General features: G+C 44.7%; 1 protein-coding gene across 1 annotated transcript in view; it reads left to right on the top strand.

The window, feature by feature from the left end:
• GDI2 (GDP dissociation inhibitor 2) overlaps positions 1–24,741 on the top strand; it is a 28,618-nt gene extending 3,877 nt beyond the window's left edge. The window contains exons 2-11 of the mRNA XM_075599399.1: positions 14,003–14,110; positions 14,319–14,418; positions 14,640–14,774; positions 15,840–16,038; positions 16,793–16,924; positions 17,519–17,618; positions 18,190–18,361; positions 19,972–20,116; positions 20,944–20,998; positions 22,990–24,741. Coding sequence (XP_075455514.1) covers positions 14,003–14,110; positions 14,319–14,418; positions 14,640–14,774; positions 15,840–16,038; positions 16,793–16,924; positions 17,519–17,618; positions 18,190–18,361; positions 19,972–20,116; positions 20,944–20,998; positions 22,990–23,139 — 1,296 coding nt within the window. The 3' untranslated portion in view covers positions 23,140–24,741. The remainder of the gene's footprint in view (positions 1–14,002; positions 14,111–14,318; positions 14,419–14,639; positions 14,775–15,839; positions 16,039–16,792; positions 16,925–17,518; positions 17,619–18,189; positions 18,362–19,971; positions 20,117–20,943; positions 20,999–22,989) is intronic.
• The last annotated feature ends 513 nt before the right edge of the window (positions 24,742–25,254 follow it).

Raw genomic sequence — 25,254 nt, 5'->3', positions numbered from 1 at the left:
CAACACATTTGACTAATATTCCCCATCCCCTTTGAAGTGGTCGGTAAGTCATTGGCCTTTAACCCTTTGGCACAAAGTGATCGCCTGTATAGCAATTACACGGTGCACCCAACATATCATCCTTATCTGTTCTCATTATGTCCCCCATGCCCTGAGCTGTGAACAAGATCTTCCTATAGAAGAACACGAGGCCGGATGTCATAAGGGCCAATATCGCTTGCCCGCCCCACACACACTTCTATGTTTTCGAGTTATTTTTGGCACAGGCTGCTGTTGGATAGAAGGCCTCTCTATTCCTCTCCTACAGTATTCTGTGTTTTGGGTGCGTCTTTTCACGTGCCCTATATGATGGTATTTGTTACAAATGCTCAGTTGGAAGATTTGTAGGGTGGAGACCAGGAAACACTGATTTGTATGTATTTTGGTATGCACAGCAATGCCCTGTGCCGACTTCATGTTGGGTGGGGTGCTTTTGCTGGCCATCATCTGTGGAAAGAGTGGCGCATAGTCTGCTGAAAATGCTGGGGCCTTTGACATTTGAATTACAGCAGAAGTTTTATAAAACTGGAACATTTTGAGTGCATTGTACTTGATTTTAAAATGCACTTTTTTTGAAGTGGTGCGTTGCAGGGCCCTGCGTCAGCAATTCAAGGTCTGATAAAAATGCTTTCTTAATTATAGTAGCATAAGGGCTGTTAAGTGGCAGAACCTGTTTCCAGCATTCGGTTACATTATTATCATCGTTTATTTGAAAAAACCCAACATATTTAAGAGCGCGGTAGATGGGGTTACAGAATGACATCAATTACATAAACAGAATGACATACAGATAAGCAGGTAATGAGGGCCATGCTAATGAGAGCTTACAGTCTAGAGAGAATGTTGAAACTAAAGGTAAAGTGGCTGCTCATTTTAACATGGAGAATGCCTCAGGGTGGTTGTTTGGTTGAGTCACACAGCCAGTCCCATTAAAGCAGCAGTCCAAGCTGCCGTTTAAAATACAATCCACACAATAAGTAATTGGCTAAATTGCTGATCCATCCGCTCTCCTGTGATCGGTCGGCGAAGATTCGGCTCGGGGTTCAATAAATGGCTGTCAGTGCAGCAGAAGCGGACCGAAGATGCGAAGTTCTGTGGGGAAGATCATGTGACCAGGCTGTCACTGGATACAATTGGTGCACTGCTAGAGCGAGGGCAGGGCCCAAAAAGGGGTGTGCCAGAGCCTGTTTCAGAAGAGGAAGGGGATGTGACTTTGTAAATGGTTGCTATAGAAACAAGACTTGTTACATAAAAAATGTAATTCACAGTTTAAAAAATAATAATGCCAGTATTTTCTCATAGTACAGAACTGATTTCTATTAAAAATAACATGTTGGTTGGTCTTTAGCTTTAAGGTTTCGATGTGGCTGTTAGGGTGTGTTGGATAGTGTGAGGTTTCGTGCAGCTGCACATCTGGCACCAATGGGGGGGGGGGGGGAGAATGTTGGGGGTATGATAGACTTCCTTGAAAAGGTGAGTTTTCTTGGAGTTTTTCAATGTCTGAAAGCTGGGGGAGAGTCTGGTGTGTGTGTGGTAGGAAATTCCAGAGAGAGGTTGCAACATGGGAGAAGCCTTGTAAGTAGGCGTGAGGAAGGTAATCAAGCAGAAGAGGCAGATCATGGGCAGTATCACTTTATCCCCTTGTGCAATGTTCTGCTGGTATGCTATATCGTGGATGCTTGCATTTGCATGAGATTAAGATTTAGTGGCCCACTTGTGTGCATGCAAACATATTGTTTGGCTGTTGTAAACGTACTTGAGACCATTTTGAGATTTCAGTTCCTGTTAAAAATACAATGGGCACAGAAAGCATTATCGCTCTCAAACTGCGCGGATATGAAGTCTCCCTTCCATTATTGCCATTAATTGCTCTAATTTACTGCGTCTTATCTGGAGCTGTTATTGTGAACCTCGGTCTTCCTTCCTGTGGAGGGAGTCTCTCGTCCTGTTTATGGAAATGAGGGGAAATCCTGAGTGACACATTTTTGTATCAAGAAAGCGGCTCTTTTAACAAGTGATCATTTTTGTCTTATTCTCTAAACAGAAATGTACAAGATTAACATTACTCTGAACAATCAATTTTAATCAGTTTGTTCATAGTGTGTAGTATGCCACATTTTATAACTAGACCATTCCAACCATTTTTTCCTCCAGGGTTTCATTCACTAATGTTGCATAAGTAGACTCGTGAAAGTTTCTTTTTACCCTCCAACCAATAACAATTGACACAAAATAAACGAACTTTGGAAGAAGACCTGTTTAAGGGACATAATCAGATAGCATAAACTTAACACATGGATGAATATCTTCATTTATTTAGAAGGTAAATGGCAGGTCTCCTGGAATTGGTGAGGGTTGGCTGTTAAAAATGAGGCAGGTCATCAGTTGCGAGCTAAACATGAGGAGAATGGATGTTGGTAATGGGGGTGTACTAGATATTAGGATTAGCTTGTTGTAAATGCTCTGATGGGAGGCGAGCAGAATTGTGGCAACCAGGGGAATTGACAAATGTAGGTTGTGGTGGTGAGCATTCTTTGAAGACCTTTTTGAGGTCCACTGTACTTTTTATATTTGTTTTTTTCCGTGTATGGTTGCAGCAATGTTCTGCCTAGGAAGCAAGGCCAGACAGAAATAACAATTTTGGGAGGCAGACAGAATTTGTAGGTGCCACTTCTCCCCCCCCCCCCCCCCCCCCCGCACTCTCTTTTGACATATGCACGGCACAATACAGTACATAATATATTTCAAATGATCACACAGACCATATCCTAAATATTGTCTAGATCAGGGGTTTTTTTTAACCTGGGTTCCCCGGGCCTCCCTAAAAGATTCCCTGCAATTTTCAGGTAATTTGAAAATTGTACCAAATACAGAAGAATTTACAATGCTTCCGATCTCAGACGCTATTACAGGGAGTTGGGGGTTCCACAGAATTTCGCAATATAATTATAGTATGTATGTTGGAAACCACTGGTCTAGATCAGCGGTGTGTAATCTGGGAGCCGTGAGATTTTTTTTGGGGGGGGGGGGTGAGACGGGCGCGGGTAGTTGCAGGGGGACCGTGCAAGGCCTCTGCAACCTCTACTTAGCAAGGTTCGGCGGGCTCAAGGACACATTAACATGGCAACGCGGCGTCAAATGACGTCATGGTTGCCATGGTAACGTGACACCAAATGACACCATGCGAGGTAAGGATGGGGGATGGGTGCGCACCGAGGAGAGCAGGCATGGGGGGGGGGGCGCAGCAAAAAAATATTTGCGTGCCCCTGGTCCAGATGGTGTAGAAAAACCGCAGCCAATATAATATTGATGTATAGACAATTGTATCAAATGTAGCTAGCTGCTATAGTAATAAATGGCTTTTAATCTTTCTTAGGAGTTGGTTATGTTGCAAGTCAGAGTAGTGTGTGTGTGTGTGTCATTCACATGATTTATTCTCTGCTGCATTTTAGTTTTTTCACTTTATTGCTTTGTTGCAAGGATTTATTATCCAAATGAGTAATCTGTGGGCTGTTCACAACCCCGGTGTTGTAGCATTTGATGCTTAGGGAGCCCGCACCCCCAGGTATACATGCCGACTTTCAAACCCCCGATATGCTGTGCACACACGTGCTGCTACTGCCTCTTGTGATGTCCTAACTTAACCTATCACCTTTTAAAAACTAAAATGTTCTGTGTCTTTTGTATTATCACAGTGGAATAACAAAACTCTTCGTGAGAGTGTGAGAGTGTGAGAGTGTGAGAGTGTGAGAGTGTGAGAGTGTGAGAGTGTGAGAGTGTGAGAGTGTGAGAGTGTGAGAGTGTGAGAGTGTGAGAGTGTGAGAGTGTGAGAGTGTGAGAGTGTGAGAGTGTGAGAGTGTGAGAGTGTGAGAGTGCTTCTGAAACAAAATCACCTAATCAGCCCTACCTACCCTCAGCATTATGACCCAATAAGGTATCTACATGTGTCCTACAGCTTAATGCTGTCTCTTTATCCTCCATACCAGGAAATAAACTAGTTATTATCAGTTTTGATTACATCAGCTACAAAAGTCAGCCACAGTTTACCATAGAATCCTCTTCAGATAACCCAATTAGCCACACCCCTTTTCTCCTTAAGGCCGCGTGTGCACGATCGCGCGCCGCAAGCACAAATGTGTGTTCCTCAATGAGGCCGCCCATAGTGCGCGCTAGTGCTGCAGGGCGACCACGCGGGCGATTTTTGAAAATAAAAATGAATTTGTATTATTTGCGCGACGGACGCGTCACTGTAGCGGTTCAGCCAATGAGGGCAAACCAGCCTGGTGATGCCTCCCCAGCCAAGTGCATGTTTCGTGCGTGACATTACGTGCTCCATCGCGCGCATGCCGCGACTATAATCGCGGCCTAAGATATACACCAACAGTTGTCTTATCACTCGTACTCTATAGTTAAGAGGAAATACAATTTCTTATAAAAAGCTTCTTTTAGCCTGACCAGATTAGGTTGTGGGCTCACTTGTCCTTAAATTATGTGGTACACGCCTTGCAAGAAATGCCGCTGCTGCAGAATATACAGAGGTGACAGGAAACACATCGCTGGCTCCCTAACAGGACGGGCCCATGAAACTTCCCTCCCTATCTAACTTTCACTCCCGCAGACGCTTTCTCAGGGGCCTCAGCATAGGTTCCAGGACTAACCATTTCGTGGGCCAGGTCCTTCCGGCTGCACTAGAACGGTTACTTCTATATGTGTTTCACTTGTACACACTTCATTTCAGTCAGATGAAAGTGTAAGTTCAGCTAAACGCCCTGTTAGAAGTGGAATGTCAACTTTTTAAAATCAAGTTTTAAACCCCTCATGGGTATATCCCTTTTTTACCTTGTGCTGACACCACCGTTTAAACAGCCCATGTAGTAGCACTGTGTTGGGCTGAATAGGGTTCTAGTGTATCAAGCTTTAACAGTTTAAGGTTTTTTTGTGTTCCTTAAACTTGATTTTGAAAGATACTGATGCAAACGAACCTACCTAGAATATCCCAGTCTTTCTGTATCTGTTGTAGGACCTACACTGGAGTAAAGTTCATCAAAGAATAAGTCAGATTATTATTATTATTATTATTATGTCTTGTAATGGGGTTATTTCCTTTTTCACGCTACTGCAGCATTGTTATATTCATTATGGAGGAGTAGAAAGCTTGTTTGTCTCCTGTAGGATGGCATGTCTTAAATATTCTCTTTCTATGAAGACCTTTTAGATATCAAATTATTAGCTACACTTATTTTTTTACCTTGCTCTTAAGACTGGCGGTCTTAAAACAGCAATCCCCTTGGGCCAATAGAATAATGCTACATCAGTCTCGGTTTATTATTGGACGACCCTTTAAATCCCCTCTAGAACCAGGAAGTAGGACTGGTTACTTAACCTGTAAGTATTTCGGGAACCTGAGGGTCCCCAAAGCAACCCCCCACCCCATCCCTCCCCCAGTTCCAAATCCAGTAAATTAGTGTGAGTATATTTGCTAGGAGGGACTGCTGCCTTAATTGATATTACTACAAAACTAAATGATAGCGATGCAGTTAAATATAAAGCTTATTTGAATGAAAAATAAAAATCTGTGTGAAAGCGCCCCCCCCCCCCCCCCCCCCAGCACCAGCACCAGCACAAACGCTGCTCCTGCAACCATTTGTTTTAGGCATTCTGTTTTTGCCAAGAGGGGAGATACGGTTTCTGTTCAAAGGAGGATTTGAGATCTAATGAGGGAATTGTGTGGGAAAACCTTTGCTGACAGCCCTATGGTGTCTAATTATTAACACGTTGACATAATTAGAAATGATGAATTGAGGGTTCAGATGCTGATTTGGCCTGATAATATAGCCCTTCATTCCTTTCTGGTAGCGTTGCTTGTGTCGGTACAAGTATGGACTGTACGATCATTGGCATTCTTCTTGCCTTCTGCCATGCACAGCAGTGACCGTGCCCTCTCTGGCTGATGTCTCTCCATCTATTAGATTGTGGCAATTGCAGTTAAATTTGTTGACGTGGCCAGTTAACAGTCACCCTTGTGTGTTTTGACTTTACTTGAGCTCATGTGGATGTGCTTCCGTGTTCACACTACAGCCAGGGGCTAAGGTCAGGCAGACAAAAAGAACGAGCCATATTTCTTAAGTCCTAGCTGTACAAGGCTATTAACCTCTGTGGTGCCAGTAGGTTCACATTAACCAAGGCCATGAGTCTCCTCAAAGATTACCATATGCACTTGTGTAGTGATAAGTTGCTACCTAGGAATGGAAAAATAATTCCACTGCATTCACAGCTCTCTCGTGTGTGGGTTGTTCCCAGGGTACCATGAATGTCACCACTATAACACCCCTTGTGACACCCGTTGGATATCATTAGGGCACCCTATAATATTTTTTGTAGTGCATTAGGATTGTGTTTTGAGAGCACCTTATAACAGATGACGTGAAAAGTGATGTGCTCGTTTGTCCTTATCCACAGTGTTTTTGTGCAGGGTGAGCACTATGATGTGTGGTGGACCTGTGAGGTGTGCGCGCAGATCCTGGGGTGTTTTTGCATTTTTAGGAAGTCAGGAAAAAGGGCCTCCAGTTTTTAGAACATGTAATACAGAAATAATATCCACTTGCATATTGGTTTATGCAGTGGGACATGAAACGCAACTTTTGTCTAGGTTTGTATTGCTGACGGTCTAGAATTGTCCGTAAAAAAGCTGGTCATGAGGGCACAATGTCACAAGTCGTTGGGTGACGATTTGCCTGTGTATGCGAAGTCCTTTGGAGCAAGATTGTTTGTTAAATCAAACCAAGTCAAGAGAGGCAGCTTTGTGCATCAAAGCAGGAAGACATTCATTGTATTTTCTGGCTAGAAACTAGCATGGTTTGAGCTGTAGCTGGGGAGGCGGCACCATTTTGTAAACATCGGTTTGCCAAAAAACAGAGTGTATCATTTCCATGCCTGTGCTGCTTGGAGAATAGAGACCAGGATAGATTGGAGCCAGCAGAAGCCTTCTATTGCTTGAATTGCTTTCTAGTCTCAACACCCACAGGATACGCTTATGCTGGGTAGGACTCTCCTGTTGATCATTGATTTAATTGGCACCAAACAATGTAAGGTTGGTCCAACTTGTGTGGGGGCTATAGAGATACTCGGCATTTACAGCGTGTAGCACACTAGGTTAGGGCTTATACTCTGTCTATGGAAGTGCCACTTTAACAGTTTATGTTCAACCGGTAATATATGCCTTTTCTAGTCTCCGGCACACTATCTAACATGAGCTGGACTGTGGAAGCTTTAAAAAGTTCAGTTCTCACAGACCGATCATGTGTGATTCATGTCAAAGGGACTGTCCAACTTGGCAACTCATTCTGACACTGCAGTAAAGTATGGAAAATAGCTGAAGCGCTCAAATGCAGGTATATCTCAAAATGATAATAAGCCAGACCACTGTACCAGGGTACTAACAATTGATATAGTACCTATTGTGTCATATAATGGGTACTATCCTCCTGAAGACAGGTGGTGTGTGGTGCAACCCACTCACCATCAGTCTCATTGGCAGGTTCCCCTGAAAAATGTGCAAATACTCACATCCTGGTAGGGCAGGCAGGCAGGCTGTGCAGCTACTCAATGCAATACAGGGAAAAGGGAGACCAAAAAGCGCACCAGCACAAACGGAGCAGGAAGAAACCAGGACAAAAAAATGATTAAAAGGGCACTTTAATGTGGCAAAAGACCCATCCAATGCATTTTTCAAGCGTTGAAAAAGAACGCTGCGACGTTCGAAATGCATTGGATGGGTCTATATTTCTTGGTCTATCTGTATCAGTGGTCAAAAATACCGGCACAACACAAAAGGTAAAGGAAAATATATATTTCATACGTCCAACTGGCAATAGTTTGCCCAACGTTTTGAGGGAACAGAAACGTCAGGCGAACCATTGCCAGTTGGACGTATGAGATATATGTATTTTCTTTGCCTTTTTGTGTTGTGCTGGTACTTTTGACCACTTCTTGTGATTTATTACTGACCAGTGGTGTATCTTTGTACTATGCGCTATGACTGCCTTTTTCCAGTGAGTGCAACTACCTTTACGCATGCTCATACGCTCATACTTCATCTATTTAGGAAACGGTGCAGCAAAGATTCCAGCAATCGGGACTACAAAGTTGTCATTTTTAGAAATTCTCAATAGCAGCCATCTTTACTAGGCCCCAGACTAAATGTGTAGTATTTCTATTGAATACAATAAATGTAACTTGTATTAATAGGACTTTATTTGGCAAGCTTCACGAGATTGTCGCTTGTCGGATGCTTGAATTGTACCCTGCTGATACTGCGGGTTCCGTTCCAGGATGCCGCCGAAAAGCGGAACGTAGCACTTGCTATTTCCTCTGTCTCCTACCCAAGCATGCGCCAACTCGGCCGCCCCCCTTCTGTGCATGCGCGGACATGGCGGCCCCCGCCGTATTGCCGAGAAGCGGAGCCCTACTGTATTGCGGGCTGTACGGACCCTGTGCAGTGTTATTTATGCACTGGTTGCCAGACCAGCGCCTGCATTCTACCTCTGTTAGCAGATTCAGTGATCCAGAGAATCACAATGTCATAATGCTGGATAAAGAGGATATCACCGCAAGGAATTTACACAGCATAACTGATGTTTTTTTGCTGTTAAGCTAGTAATGTCTCATTTAGTTCCTGCACTGCTGAAAAATAAACTATCTTTGCTGAATTCTTTCTGCATTATACATATAGATGTGTATATCTATATCTCCACACACACACCACCCCACAACTGCAAACCAGCACATGTAACCCTTTCTTCTCGGTGTCCAACAAATGCTTAAAAATACTGGTCCTTGTTTATCTGTACTTCTCTTATTTATTTTTTTTATTTATTTTTCCTCCAGGGCAACATTAACCATTTATTTTAACCCAGTTAACATCTTTGCATTGTAAGCCCCTTCTGGCAGTGAAGGGTTAAAATCACTTCCTCTGCACCTTTATGGAGGAACATCTATTTTTCATCTGCGGAAGGGTCAAAAACAACATAAGACCTGTGTGTAGAAAGTAGATATGTGGCCAGTCTGGCGACTTGCCTGTTACAATATAGGAGCGTTGAAAAGCCCAACGAGGGGATGTAGGACAGGGGTTGCCAAAGCCAGTCCTCGGGGGGCCACCAACAGGTCGAGTTTTAAAGTAATCTTTGCTTTAGCATAGATGGCTGTCATTGACTGAGCTGATCGAGCCACCTGTGCTGAAGCAGGGATATCCTTGACACCTGACCGGCTGGTGGCCCTCGGACTGGAGTTGACCACCCCTGGTGTAGGGTAATTAAATGTTCAGAGATACCAGTGCGTACAGCCTGGAAAAGGGCAATATCTTTACCAAGATCATTGGTTGGGGCAGCTGTATATACTGTTCATTATAAAATAGCCTGTAATGTCATAACGTTCACTGTAGGATAGGCTCCCACCATGCTGTATATAATAACTTTATTTTGCACTCGTAGCTACTGGATTCCATTGCAGTATATTTTCTATCAAATCGCTACTAAACTGAGGTGTAGGAATCAAAAGGACCGCAAGAATAGCCGACTGAAACCTTGACATTGGATGTAACCCTATGCATTTTCTTTGTGTGGCAGAATGTGTAGGTCAAAGTTCTAGTAGCCTTATTGAGTTTGCTGAAGTGTAGACCATACATACCTTACTAACTACAGCTAAACCCCGTTATAACGCGGGTCTCGGGGTCCACCCCGAGACCACCGCGTTACTAACGGGGTCGCGAGAAAAAAAAATGGCCGCCGCGCTTTAGCGCATATTCATCCCGCGGGACAGGAGATGGGAGCGGGCATGTCCCTCCGCTCCCCGCTTCCCCCTGTCACCGCGGGGCAGGAGATGGGAGCGGGGATGTCCCTCCTGTCCCCGCTTCCCCCTGTCACCGCGGGAACTGGCAGGCAACATCCACTCCTCACGAGCCGCACGGCGCATGCGCATGCGCACGGCGAACGTGAGGGGTGCCTGCATAAGTGTGCTGCTTTTGGAGACAGGTAAGCAGTCTCCGGAAGACCGCTAACCCCCCCCCCCCCCCCCGCCGCAGCACAGGGCCCTCGCGTGTGTGTGAGTGTGTGTGTAAGTAAGTGTAAGAGCCGGAGCGGGAGGTGGGAGGTTTGACAGGGAGGGGGGGGCGTGGCTTGAGCGGAGGGACCCGCTACTCTCCCCCCCCTCCCTCCACGGACTGCAGGAGGGAGCTGCTACTCTCCCCCCCCCCCCCTCCCTACACGGACTGCAGGAGGGAGCTGCTACTCTCCCCCCCCTCCCCGGACTGCAGGAGGGACCAGGTATGTAGAACTTAAGCATGGTAAAAAGGCCTCGCTTTAATATGCTAACACTATGTGCAACGTGTGGGGTATTTAACAACAAATGACAATCTTGCTGACATGTAATCTATCTTTGGTACAGAAATCTGCCTAGCCTCATTGCCAAGATGATCATCTTCATCTTTTGGTAACACAAGTGCTGTTCATTTCTATGGGTCCCTCCCTCCACTGGCTGCAGGAGGGACCCGCTACTCTCCCCCCCCCCCCTCCCTCCACGGACTCGGGCTGGAGCACTCATACATACACACATACACACACACACACACACACACACACACACACACAGGCACTCACGCACTCATACACACACACGCGCGCACACACATGCAGGCACTCACGCACTCACACACACACACAGACAGGCACTCGCACTCACACACACAGACCGCTAACCCCCCCCCCCGCCGCAGTACAGGGCCCGCCGTAGCCGCAGCGCAGCGCAGGGCCCCGGCCACCTCCCCCAACCCCCACAGCACAATGACTTCCCACCCCCTTAACTTTGTGAAACAAAAGTCACAAGACAGGCAAAATACATCTGTTAAAGTGCAGTTGTCTGTTTATTTCTATATAATAATTGTGTGCAGTGTGCAGTGTGTGTGCAGTGTGTCAGTGTGTGCAGTGTGTGCAGTGTGAGCAATGAGCAGTGTGTGTGCAGTGTGTCAGTGTGTGCAGTGTGAGCAATGAGCAGTGTGTGTGCAGTGTGCAGTGTGTGTGCAGTGTGTCAGTGTGTGCAGTGTCAGCAATGAGCAGTGTGTGTGCAGTGTGAGCAATGAGCAGTGTGTGTGCAGTGTGTCAGTGTGTGCAGTGTGAGCAATGAGCAGTGTGCAGTGTGCGTGCAGTGTGCGTGCAGTGTGTGTGCAGTGTGTCAGTGTGAGCAATGTGCAGTGTGTGTGTGCAGTGTGCAGTGTGTGTGCAGTGTGAGCAATGAGCAGTGTGCAGTGTGTGTGCAGTGTGTCAGTGTGAGCAATGAGCAGTGTGTGTGCAGTGTGCAGTGTGTGTGCAGTGTGTCAGTGTGAGCAATGAGCAGTGTGTGTGCAGTGTGCAGTGTGAGCAATGAGCAGTGTGTGCGCAGTGTGTGCGCAGTGTGTGCGCAGTGTGTGCCCAGTGTGTGCCCAGTGTGTGCCCAGTGTGTGCCCAGTGTGTGCCCAGTGTGTGCGCAGTGTGCGCAGTGTGCGCAGTGTGCGCAGTGTGCGCAGTGTGCGCAGTGTGCGCAGTGTGCGCAGTGTGCGCAGTGTGCGCAGTGTGCGCAGTGTGTGCAGTGTGTGCAGTGTGCAAAAAAAAAATTTTTTTTTTTAAAAACGGGAAAATCGCGGTATAACGAGGCGCGTTATAACGGGGTTTAGCTGTACCACCTTGTGTCCCTCTTGTCGTTTGCCTCCAAATTGCTAGAATGTCTAATGTTTTCCCGTATGATTAACTTTCTTAACTCCCATGCCCTCCTGGACCCTTTACAATCTGGCTTTTGTACAGCTCCCCCAACAGAGACTGTGTGCTCACTAAAGTAGCCAATGATCTACATGAAGCTAAATGCCACGGTCACTTTTCCCTACTAATGCTACTCGATCTCTCTGTTTTTGCTACTGTCGATTCCCCCTCTCCTCCTGCATATTATAAACTCTTGGTGAGCTCATCAACTCTCTTGGCCTTGGGTATCATCTCTATGCAGATACGCAGACATATCTTCCCACCCGTACCCTCACTCCTGCAATCCAGTCCCAAGTCTCTGATTGCCTCGTGGCTATGTCCTTGTGGATGACCCTCCGCTGCCTTAAACTTAAAATAGCTATTACGGAGCGCCTCATATTTTCCCCTTTTCCATCGCAGTAAACGGTACTGCCATCTCTCCTATCGCCAAAGCACATCGCCTGGGAGTGACATTTGCCTCTTCCCTTTGCTTCTCTATTCATAGGATGGCCAAAACTTGTCGCTTCCTCTGTAATTACCAAGATTCTCCTTTTCCTCTGTCAGTCTACTACTAATAACACATTCCCTTATTTCTCTCCCGTCTGGATTATTGGAACATACTGCTAACAGGCCCTCCTGCCTCAACTTGCTCCCTGCAATCTATCCAAAATTTGACTGCTAGAATGTCACTATCTCCTCCTTACATCCCTCTCCTGGCTTCCCATCAAATTTGTATCACCTACAAAGTTATCCTCGCCTTTTTAAGAATCTCCACTCATCTGCTCCTTCCTACATATCCGCTTTAATCTCTCTCTATGCCCCTGCTCATCTCCTACGCTCTACCTATAACTTTCCTTTCCACCCCTTTCACCTCTACTGCCCTCCTCCTTAAATCCTTTTTCCTCACTGCATCTTACTATAACTCTTCACACTTGGTAAACATTAAGCACCCTCTCTCCCCGCCTTTAACACAAACCTTAACTCACCTCCTTAACTGAAGCATTCCAATAGCCTGGACTCGTGGCTACTGTCCCACATCCACAGTCGCTCCTACCAAACACTGTGGTCAATGACTACTGCGCTTATTCCCTCAGCCGCTGGCTCTGTAAGCCTCCCAAAATACCACTTAGATGGTTAGCTCTGCGGGACAGGGTTTTTCCTGTTCTCTGACTTTGTTGCACTTATTGTATTAATTCCCTGTACTGTATTGTCTTTGTAAAGCGCGGAGTACAATGTGGGGGCTGTATAAATAAAAATATACATACATCTCTGAAACCAGATGTCCCGGGAGCTAAAAGATCATGGATCATCTCCGGGGAATTCCATGGTGTGAACGATGTTAAAAAAACCCACTAAAAACAGTTTAAATGGTAGGTGAGATTGCAGCTTTAAGGACCTATGTATGGGACCTTGGAATCAATCCCAGATATTCCTGAAGTATTTAACTTTCCCTTTCTCCCCTGCAGCAGCTGCTGGGCACAGCTCAATTTGGGACATAGCTTCTTTTTGTCCCAGAGTTATATATTTTTTTGTACCCAAAGCATGTATGGGATTTAAGGATCACGCACAAGGCCATTCAGTATGACTGCTGCTTGTACATGATGGAGCTTCCACCATTGTTGGTTTTGGAGAGAGATTTAAACCTCTCTGGAATGAGATGCTACTCTAACCTGACTTAAAGCAGCAGTTCAAACAATATCCTACGTGTGTTATTTTTAATAAATCAGTTCTGTACTAAGAGAAAATACTTGTAGCATTTAAAAAAAAGTGTTTTAATGTTTCTAATGTAGGAAGCATTTCCAAAGTGACAGCCCCCTTCTGATAGGCTCTGGCTCTTGAGACCCACCCTCTCTCTCTAGCAGTGCACCAATTGTATCTAGTAACTGCCCAGTCAATCATATTCCAGGACAACATTGCCCAAAATGCTGTGCAAGAACTGAATTAAATAACCCTGAGCAAGCGATCGATTACAGGAGAACAGATCGATCGGCAACTTAGCTAATCACTTGTCAGAGTGCAGATTGTATTGATGCACATATTGAATGGGGAAAAAATATATTATTATTATTATTTTTATTTATTTATTTTTACACTGCTGCTTTAATACAATTTACTATGTGGGCTGCTTCTTGCGCACAGTCGTCACTGTTTTTATAATGAACAAAGACTTCATGTTTCAATTCCCTGTTGCCTTTGTACAGGAATGTATCCTCTCGGGAATCATGTCGGTGAATGGCAAGAAGGTGCTGCATATGGATCGCAACTCTTACTACGGCGGAGAAAGTGCTTCCATTACACCTCTGGAAGATGTAAGCCATGGACATTTCCAAACGCTTGCGATCTAGTGGTCAGGGACCAGCCTAACAAACCTGTTTTTCTAATCTTTGCACAATGTCTGGTAGTTAGCTCATTTTCATTAGTTACCAGGCCGAGTAATATGTTATTTAAATCTCTGTGTGTGTGTGTGTGTGTGTGTGTGTGTGTACACACTTTAATTTACATTTGCATTATTTGCAGTTGTACAAAAGGTTTAACATCCCTGGATCTCCCCCAGAGAGTATGGGACGGGGAAGAGATTGGAATGTGGATCTCATTCCTAAATTCCTTATGGCTAATGGTAAGTTTGTGTATTTCCTGGGGCTTGGGGTTCTGGTGTCTTGTTTAAGTTAACGCTCCAAAGTTGTGTTTTGTTATTGTGATCCAGCTCTGCGCTCCACGCAAGGGACTGCTTAGGAGTATTACATGGAATTGATTGTAATTGAAATTATAATGGTATTTTATTTGTGTTGGCTCTTTCCTCTCTGCCTTTGCGGCCTGTTAAATTCCTCTGCGTTTTAGGTCAGTTGGTGAAGATGCTGCTCTACACAGAAGTTACTCGCTATCTGGACTTCAAAGTGATCGAGGGAAGTTTTGTCTACAAGGGAGGAAAGATTTACAAGGTTCCTTCCACCGAGGCAGAAGCTCTGGCATCAAGTGAGTCTCTTGGTCTTAGTGGACAATTTTTCATTTTTTCTGTGGGAAATCAAGTAAAGTGCTTTGAGGAAACGACGTTTCAATCCTTTAGTAAAAGGACCTGTACTACAGGTTTATATTTTAAATGCCGTTTCATTATGCAAGTGAAACTGAAAAGGTAATGGTATAAGTGGAGGACACGCATACACTGCGCTTTCGCTGCTCGTACGGGAATCTTTACTTTGATATTCAGAAAACCTGACCCTAAAAAAAAATTTGGGCAGGAAAATGCTGCTGTAAGCAAGTAGTTTGGTACAAATGATATCGGCATTGGCTAAATAAGTGTTTACAAACCTTTATTACATAGGGGGCGAGTTATAGCCGTGTTTATGGTGGCGGTAGGAGCTTGCACAAACAGCAAAGTAATTGTATTTTTTATGAGGCTCCCTTGCGGGTCTCTTGCCACAGGTAACTGCTGAAGGGGTGAGTTACCTGGGGCTACCTTCTGATCGGAAAAAGAGCCAGCTCACACAGTGGGGCCGGTCCTCCTTAGCAGGATGGCAAAGTTACTTACCGGTCTGGTGAACTAGTCAGCCAGTGTCCCCCGGATCCCCTCGCAATTGAGCAGACCGCGAGTGCTGCAGCCAACCAACAGGAGGGGGGGTTGTCCAGCATAGTCACCCGCAGACTCTGCCTAGCAAGTCTAGAGCTCTCCTGCAACAAGATGGCGGCCACGTGGTGTGATTGAAGCGCGACGCTGCATGGCGTCACTTTCGTCATAGGTGCAGCCTGTGGCCAGCGGGCCTTTTAAAAAAGAGGAAACTGTCAGGCAAACAAGTGATGAGGAGACAGACGCCTGAGACAGTGCAGGAAAGCTGCGCATTAACCCCTTAACTACGGTCTGATTGCAAGTACTGTGAAGGAAATGATGCAAGGCAAATCTTCTACATTTCTTTAAAAAAAAAAAAAAATTTAAATGCTACAAGTATTTTCTCAAAGTACAGAACTGATTTATTAAATCAGGGGGTTAATTGCATTTGTAGAAACCCAGTGACTCATTTCACGCCTCTCTTTTTGTAAAACAAGGTCTGATGGGCTTATTCGAGAAGCGTCGGTTTAGGAAATTCCTGGGCTACGTTTCCGGTTTTGATGAAAACGATTCCAAAACCCTGGAATCGGTCGACCCGAAGAAAACCACTATGCGGGAAGTATACAAGAAATTTGACTTGGGCCAGGATGTCATCGATTTCACGGGTCATGCGCTGGCACTCTACAGAACCGACGAGTGAGTAACACAGGTCACCATGCTTCCAAGGTTCTGTTGCTTTGTCTGACCTCAGGTGTAGCCGCCTCCTGTTAAACGAGGCTCTCTTATAAAGGCCAATTATCTCTCAGAATCATTATTGCGCTGCCAGTGTGCTAGGCTGTAAGCCTTGTGCATTGCATTTCTTTGCATAGGCTGAAAGTTTTGTCCTACCCCCAACTGGGCGGGGTCTAATTTCCCATTTGATTTTACTGGATTGGAGGGACTACAAGAATAAGTAATTCCTTACCACCATCCTCCGCAGGGTTTTAGGTATAATAATGGCACAAACAGGTGAGCACACACGATTTCCATATGCATAGGATATATATTGTCAATTCAAATATAGTTGGTCTGCCTACGGGCCCTGAGGCTTGAAAACGCTGGATCGGCCTGTGGCTTATACAGTAAGGAAATGCACAGATGAATCCTTTTATTAGGGTGGAGCAAACCAGGCTGACCATCACATTCCCATTCAGATTTTCTGTTGTGAAGTAAAATAAAGGAACATTCTCATAAACGAAATTAAAAATACTTATCTGGTTATGTTGAGGCATCCCATTATTTAATTTTATTCTATTAAGATGTTTCCATTGGTTAACGTTTTGGGTTTTGGTTGAACGTTTATCTTGAACCACAATAGAATACACCTTGTGTTCTGCAGCAGCATTTACGTTCTTACAGCTATAAGTCTACGTAATTCTCCTGTGTAAGGCTATATGTATTTTCTTACTAGGTATTTGGACCAGCCCTGCCTTGAGTCCATCAACAGGATTAAGCTTTACAGCGAGTCCCTCGCTAGATATGGCAAAAGCCCTTACTTGTATCCACTCTACGGCCTTGGAGAACTGCCACAGGGGTTTGCAAGGTAAGACCGTTACAGCGTGTGTACTCGCGGTGTGCTGTCGGACTTCTTACAACTGTCTGTACATTAACAGGGGTGGATTTAAAAATGTTTTATATTGAATTATTGCAACTGATCTCTGCAGGTATCTTACCTCCTGTATTTATTATCCCTGACAAAAGCAATATGTATTGTGAGATGTATTGCTTTTTTTCTTTAGTCATGCCTCTGAGTCTAAATAAGGTGTTACTGCCAGAGTGCTTTCACTATATTGCAGATCCAGTATATGTTGCTTAGTGAGACTAGGGAAGTAGTTGCAGGAGATTTTTTTGTTGTGTGTGTGTCAAAAAACGACTCACTGGATTTCAGCTGGGACTGTTAACCTGTTTCAAAGTCCTTTTTGCATGAAGTAAATGTACAGTTCCAAGTTCATCCTCATTCCTCCTGACCTTGAGCAATGTAGATCTGTACCCAGCCTTGTTTCGAGGGTTAACACTATATGCCATTCTAACTCAATATCACCGGGATTCTTTACCATCACTGTTTCCTTGGGGTTCAGTGTTACATTGTTTTAAACATCAGCAGAGTACTGATTGTTGCATTGTTTTTGTTTTGCAGACTAAGTGCCATTTATGGAGGAACTTACATGCTGAACAAGCCGATAGAGGAGCTTGTGATGGAGAATGGCAAAATTGTCGGTGTAAAATCTGAAGGAGAGGTACAGCTTACCTATTTCTCCCTCCTCTCTCTTTCTCCCCCCCCCTGTACATAAATCCTACTGCAAGACCTATACACTTTTTGGCCAGTAGTTATTAAAAACCATGCTGTTTTAAAATGAGATCTAGAACATAGGCGTAAAAACACTTGCAAACATGGCATTTAAGTGTAAAATAAGAATATACTGATACATGACATAAACCTTAAAGTGCAAAAGTTTAGTGTTGTCTTTTGCAATAAGAGATGCACCAAGTTCAGGCGATATTAACCTCTGTGGTTCTAGCATTTTTTCTGCAAATACACTGGATGGAAACAGAGGTTGGAGTATGAAGAGTGGGCACAAGTAATGTTACCACTGTCAACTTGGGAAAGTCAATAAAAGAATAATTGCAAGGGTATTTACAAAAGCTTTCAACAGGCCAGAGAATTGTGCCTGAAATATTGTTTATAAATTGCTGGGTAAACAGCAGGTTGTACATATTATTCTGATTTTTATTCTAGCTGTAACCATAAGTTTCAGAAAAGCTGCCGATTTTTGAGCCGTCCTCGTTTCAATGTGTTTTTGTTTGCAGGTTGCCCGGTGCAAGCAGCTGCTCTGCGACCCTAGCTACATCCCCAATTGCGTCACCAAAGTGGGGCAGGTTATTCGTGTCATTTGTATTATGAGTCACCCTATAAAGAACACAAATGATGCCAACTCGTGTCAGATCATCATTCCCCAAAATCAGGTCAACAGGAAATCTGGTGAGGTTCAAACCATGTTAACACCTTTTTTTCATTTCAGTCACAACCTAGTCACGTACGTGATGTGTGTAAAGGGTTGAACGAGTATCTCAGAAGGCTTTGATGTAGGTGAAAATGGTTCAAATGCCATTGTCCTTGTTCTTTCTCTTCATGACCTTGGGCAAGTCAGTTCGCCTTCCCATGCTTCGTATACATTTCATTGTAAGCTCTTAGAGACAGAATATTTGTTTCTAAAATTCAGTGCACATTGTCGGCACAGAACAAAACTATTGGCAATTTATATCATTTTATCTTTTAATAATAACTTTATTTCATATAGCGCTTTTCTTCCAATGGGACTCAAAGCGCTTCACAGTTACGTTATAGTGCGTGGTAAGCAGCGGGGTGCATGGGATTTTTACAGACAGAGCACCTGCCCACATGAGCTCGCAATCTGTTTCTGGTGCCTGGGGGACTGGGAGATAAAGTGACTTGACCCAAAGTCACAAGGAGTCGACATCGGGAATTGTACCAGAAACGCTGCTTCAAATTCCCGGTTGGTTATCAGTCGGTCCCTCACTGAGGAACTCCTTCAACTCTTCTTTTAGCTAATACTTCCTCGAAGCCTTTATCTTGTGCAGATGTAGCTACCTGTTCTCTATTGCTTGGCACGCGTGTTTTGCACGGCAACCACTAGCGCGCCGCGAGACTCCAGCGGCCAGACTAATGGCCCATCAGATTAACATAGCGGGGGTCCCTGCTGTGTGAATCCTACCTGGCTTCACCTGTCTGTAAGAGACGCGCAGTAAGAGAGAGACTGAATCAGTCACTCTACCTGCGCGCCTCTAACAGGCGATCACGGGGCTTTTATTTTAATAATGCAGTACTGTATTGCATGAGGTGCCGGTATCCCTCTGGTTTATTTATATCCCCCGATCACGTGGGCCGTGACTCGGAAGAATTTAAACTTGGCCGCCGGAATGCCGGCACCCCATAACGGGGCCTGTAACTCAGGAAGCAGGGGGTCCCCGGACCTGAAATCAATGCGGTTCAGCTCCGGAGACCCCCTGCTACAATACTGTATTAATAAAATAAAAGCCCTGCGATCGGCTGTTAGAGGCGCGCGGGTAGAGTGACTGATTCGGTCACTCTTACTGCGTGTCTCTTACAGACAGGTGGAACAAGATAGGATTCACACAGCGCGAGTCCCATTCAAACGAAGGGATCCCTGCTGTGTTCATGCGGTGGGCCATTACAGCCGGCTGTGGGCCATTACAGCCGGCGATGGGCCATTACAGCCTGCGGTGGTGGGCCATTACAGCCTGCGGTGGTGGGCCATTACAGCCTGCGGTGGTGGGCCATTACAGCCTGCGGTGGGCCATCGTGAAGCGTTTTAAGGGAATTGGCCACGTTTTTTTCCTGTGATGTGGTAGAGAACAGGCAGCTACATCTGTAAATTGTAATTTTCTATCCTACCGGCTTGCTGCTTGAAGGGCCAGTGAAGGGATTCAGAGAGGGTTTGTTGTAAATATCAGAAGGTGTAATTGAAATATTTGGTTTACATGCATCTATTGTCTCGTTTCTCCACCTTTTTTTTGTGTTGCTTACTTATTTATTTTTTAACCCACAAGACATCTACGTGTGCATGATTTCATATGCTCACAATGTGGCCGCGCAAGGAAAGTACATTGCTATTATCAGCACTACTGTGGAAACGAATGACCCAGAGCGAGAGATCCGGCCAGCCTTGGACCTCCTGGAGCCCATTGAGCAGAAGTAAGTTTTCCCACTTTTTCCCAAATTCATGGAGATTTGGAGTCCGAGTATCCGATTTGGCAAATACCTCGATGGTTGTGGGGAGCCTGTATGATCATCACACAAGGACTAACGCAAGCAAATGTAATGCTTCGTTACACCGGTATACGTGTGCATGTACCGGAAACCCTTTTACTGCATCATATCTTCCTTCGTATATGGGGGGGACGGGGGCAATCCTCCTTGTCCTAAATATTTAATTCAGCACTGTCCTGCAGAAAAGGATAACATTGTGTAACACAAACTATTATTATTGCATGAAAATAACTATTCTATGCAGAATAAAAAGCACATATTTAGTAAGTGTCATGAACACCACTTTCATGTCCTGAAGCCTTCAGCAGAGTAAAAAGCATCTCCTCGGCACCCTTTCTCTCGCCCTCTATTTTAGGTTATTCTAAAGCAGGGGCGGGCAACTGCAGTCCTCAAGAGCCACCAACATGTCAGGTTTTAAGGCTATCCCTGCTTCAGTACAGATGACATGGTTGAAGACTGAGCCTCTAATTGAGCTACCTGTGCTGAAGCAGGGATATCCTGAAAACTTAACCTGTTGGTGGCCCTTGGACTCGAGTTGCCCACCCCTGTTCTAATGCATAGTATTTTTATACCGCTTTGTAATTGAATGACATTTAATGTAAGTGTATATTTGTAATTGTCAGTAGGTCAGTGCAAGATCCACTGTGCATTGTCTGCCATTATATAAGAGTTTAGCCTGAATAGGTGGTATCTTATGTAGCAACAAAGCTAAGTAAGTAAAATTGCCTTTTTTATTATTATTTCTCTCTCAGGTTTGTTAGCATTAGTGACATGTACGGTCCAACTGATTTGGGAACCGAAAGCCAGGTCAGTATGAGAAAATGATGTCCTCAGTGTTTTCTTTATACTTTGAGAGTGGGCAATGCTTTGTATTGTAGTTCTGTTTGTACCTGCAAATCTTCAGGCTGTAATACGTTTGCTGGGTATCAATATGCCAGAGCAAGGCTCATGGATTGCATTTTAAACCAGGACTGGCCAACTCCCGTTCTCAAGGGCCGCCAACAGGTCAGGTTTTCAGGATATTCCAGCTTCAGTACAGGTGGCTCGGTCGTTGATTGAGCCACCTGTGACGAAGCCGGGATATCCCTAACCTGGCCTGTTGGTGGGCCTTGAGCACTAGAGTTGGCTACTCCTGTTTTAGACCAAAGCATAGGGGGGGGAGTAAATGCATCACATACAATGATCCCACTGACCTGTTTCTAATGCAGCGGTGACACACACACAATCGGCTTTATGGAAGAGTTACAATGTGTGGCCCTTTTGAGCTGCAGCACCCTGGCGCTGTACTCGCCATGAGTTGGTGACATCTGTCAGAATTGCTGGCTGTAGATTTGCAGTATTTAGGATTAGAATTCCCTGCAATGCATGATTTAAATCACTGTATTTCTAACCCCTTGTGTTGGGGGATCAGTGGCTCACCATGCAGACGCCTGCGCTGCCTTGCAACGCATTGCTTTATGTTGGAACAATTGGGCACACAATCTTAGCAAGCTCAAAACCCAGAGCCACACTATTATATACATTTTGTGTCACTTGGAGTGCTACTGGAACGTGACCTCAGGTATACACCGTAAACAAAAGCCCCAATGCACATCCAGTATGACACATTATTTAGTTAGTCTATATATTTTTGGGTGTTTTTCTTATCATAAATATGGTCCATATAGTAACATTTAGTTCATTCATTTGCTTTATGTTGGAACGCCCTCTATCAACCATGGGGTTGAAGCAGCAGTTAATGTGGTTAAGCTCCCGAGACCCCCTGCTTTCTCTTCCCACCCCCCTCCCCCTGGAGGGGGCTGTTTTTATAGTGCCCAGTTTGAGTACCAGGTGCAGCCAGAAATACTCCCTTGGAAGCTTCTGAGTGCCCATTTCAATGACTGCTACTGCTGCGACACACTTTATTCGAGCAAATACCCAGTATGTACCTGGCAGATACCTGGAATGCGCCGCTCCTCACCTCTGACAAGCCCCGTTGCGTTTGCCTTCCCAGCCTGGGTTCATGCCTGGCTGATGGGCGGCTGATCTGTTAAATGATAATGATTAGGATTTAATAGGCTGCAATGCTTCGCGTGTCTACCAGATGGCATAAATTCATGAATTGTAATGCAGTATATATATATATACTGTGCAGTATTGCAGCCAGCGGGAATAAAATGCTTCAATTCCTGCCTGGAAAATAACTCAATGCACTCGGGCAGAAAACAGTCACAAACCTCAATACACCCGGGTATACCCGAATTCGTGGGACTAGCCGAGCTCGAATAAAGTGTGTCGCCAGTGTAATTTATAATAAATAATGAAGCCGGAAGTTGCGTCTTGAGTGTAAGGCAATAAATGTCGGCTACTTGCACAGATGCTGAGTGAGTAGGTGGCACAGATACAATGAACTCCAACCACAAAGTCACTGTCGGCTTCACTTCCCTTGAAAAGCAATACAGTGATGCACGCTTCGGGCTGTGTGCTGTTTTTTGGCAGTGAGACTGCAAGAATGTTTTTATTTATTTAAGTTTTACATGTATTTTTTTGTGTGTTCAGTTTATCTGCCAGTAAGTTTGTGGTTTTTCAGTGCAACATTGTTCATTTTCTGCACCAGTTTGTGCACGATAGCATCAATACCACACACTAAGCTAGTTCTATATGTGTCAGTATTATAAGGCATTGTTGCTTAGCACTATGGCACCTTCTGGTCTATTCAAGCCGTTGCTACTCCGCACCACTTAGCAGTACCACACACAACAGGCCTGATGTACGTTTTGTTGTGCCAGTGACTTAACCGCCTGTCGCCTGCTCTCTAGATCTTTATTTCGCGCACGTACGATCCCACCACCCACTTTGAAACCACCTGCAACGACATCAAGGACATCTACAAGAGAATGATGGGCTCGGAGTTCGACTTCGAGGAGATGAAGCGCAAGAAGAGTGACATCTTTGGGGAGGACCAGTGAAGACGGACATCAGCATACGAGAAATTATGAACCTGCTACAAACCATGTATTTCAGGAACTTTAGGAACATTGTATAAAATTGAATATTGTACGGCCTGCTTTTGTAAAAACACCTTTGAAAATTCAAGAGTATTGCACTGGTGATTGTTCCTATGTCTTTTTTTTTTTTTTTTTTTTTTTAAGGGCAGCTGCTGTCCAGAATTTGCAGGTTTTTTTTCTTTCTTTTTTTCTTCCCTTTGCTGCATTTAGTACATTTAAATGCATTTCTACAGAAAGAATAGAAATATTGCAGTTTAATTTAATCTATCGTGTAAACCATGCAATGAAATACATACATACAATATTGGCATTTTAGCTTCCTATTTTAATCACGTGTTCGCCACGGTATTCTGCATAATGACGTGTTTGTAAAGATGCGGGAGGGGTTGGCAATGTGCACCGCAGGGCTCTCTTGACCCAAACAAGTGAGACTGGTTGTTGAGGTGTTGCGATGGTGCTGGAGTGATTAACTCCTGTTCTCTAGGGCCACCAACAGGTCCGTTTTTAAGGACATCCCTGCTTCAGCACAGGTGGCTCAGTCAAAGAGGAGCCACTAATTGAGCCAACTGTCCTGAAATAGGGATATGCAGCAAACCGGACGGGTTGGTGGCCCTTGGAGACTGTAGTTGGCCACGCCTGCGTTCATGAGATTAGTTTGATTCATGTATCTTATGGAAAAAGATGAAACTGTAATGTGCAGCATCTCTAAGTCTACTGCCTCTACCCTCCCTCCCTCCTTCCTCCCACCCCCTCCTCCGCCCCCTCCCACCCCCTCCTCCACCCCCTCCTCCGCCCCCTCCTTCCTCCCCCGCCTCCTCTTCTCTGTAATTTGTGCTATAGAGGTGCCCAAATCTTTCCTGCTGTAATATTGGTCCTTTTAGAAAGTAACTTTGGTTGCAAGAATCCAACAAAAAAAGAACGTTTTAATCCCATGATGCCAACTGGTAAAAGGTTGAGCTGTTGACTTCTTGCTGTCTTAATGTATTAAAATAATAGACCAACAAGAAAAAAATAGTATGCAGACAAGGCGTCCAAACCCTTTTCTGTATTCCCCTCAACTTCCAGGACAGGACCGCACAGATTTGCAGTATTGGTTTGACGAAGCCCTACCTATAATTGTTGCTTAATAGGGTTTAAAATGATTTCTGTACTGCAAAGTAAAGCCAAACTCTGGAAACCAGTGCTGTGCTTTATTGGGTCTGTGGTTGTATTTGGGGAAGTAGATACTGGCGCTTTTAATGTCCTATTCACAGAATTCACCACTTTCTAAAGTCTCGACACCCTCTTTCAGTGCGATACACAGTGCTGCTGAAGTTACGTCCCCTCCATTAAAGCAGTACAATATTCTGCCTGACTTCCTGATACTGATTTGTATGTTTTGTTCCCAGTCAGTACATACTCTGGCAGTGGAAGATATTTTAACGTCTGTTTGAATAGCGGGGGCCTTCACCTTTATTGCTGTTCGGTGGGATCCCTTTGGGCAAAAACTGTTCTCAACGAATGTAACAATTGGCCTCAATACGTACTGCCAAAGACTGAAAGAATAAATTGTTCTAAAATAAAGTACTGCATCATGAAATGTACAGTAGATGGGGGGAAAAATAAGTAACTTTACCATTGAAGTTGATACATAACATTCAGTAATCATGTAAAGGGGGTTCCTTCCCTAGGTACTTAAAGCTCATGTTTCAGTGTGTATACAATGATTGGTACTACTCCTCCCCCCTCCCCAACTCCATGTAATGGTTATTGACTGAATCAGGCCAAGATGACGGTTGATTTTTCTTTAGTTGTTATCACCCAACAGTTTACAAGGCATTGCTAAGAGTGTGTAAATACGACTGCTTCGAGTTGTCATGTGATCAAAGGCTGGATATCTGGGTCAGCACTCACAGCAAACCTACACAAACTAACGAAAGCTTGGCTTCAACATTATTATAACGCCCTTAAAAGTTAATCTTTTCTCGATCGCTCCTATAAGAAAGCTGCTGATGGCCATGAAATGCTCAAATTCAGACTGAGGGCAACCAGGCAACCAGCTGGTTAGGAATGCTCTAATCAACACACACTTATCGG

This window comes from Ascaphus truei, chromosome 5 (assembly GCF_040206685.1).
Source record: "Ascaphus truei isolate aAscTru1 chromosome 5, aAscTru1.hap1, whole genome shotgun sequence".
Taxonomy (NCBI): domain Eukaryota; kingdom Metazoa; phylum Chordata; class Amphibia; order Anura; family Ascaphidae; genus Ascaphus; species Ascaphus truei.
The sequence above is the reverse complement of the archived record's forward strand: the minus strand, read 5'-3'. Positions and strand labels throughout refer to the sequence as shown.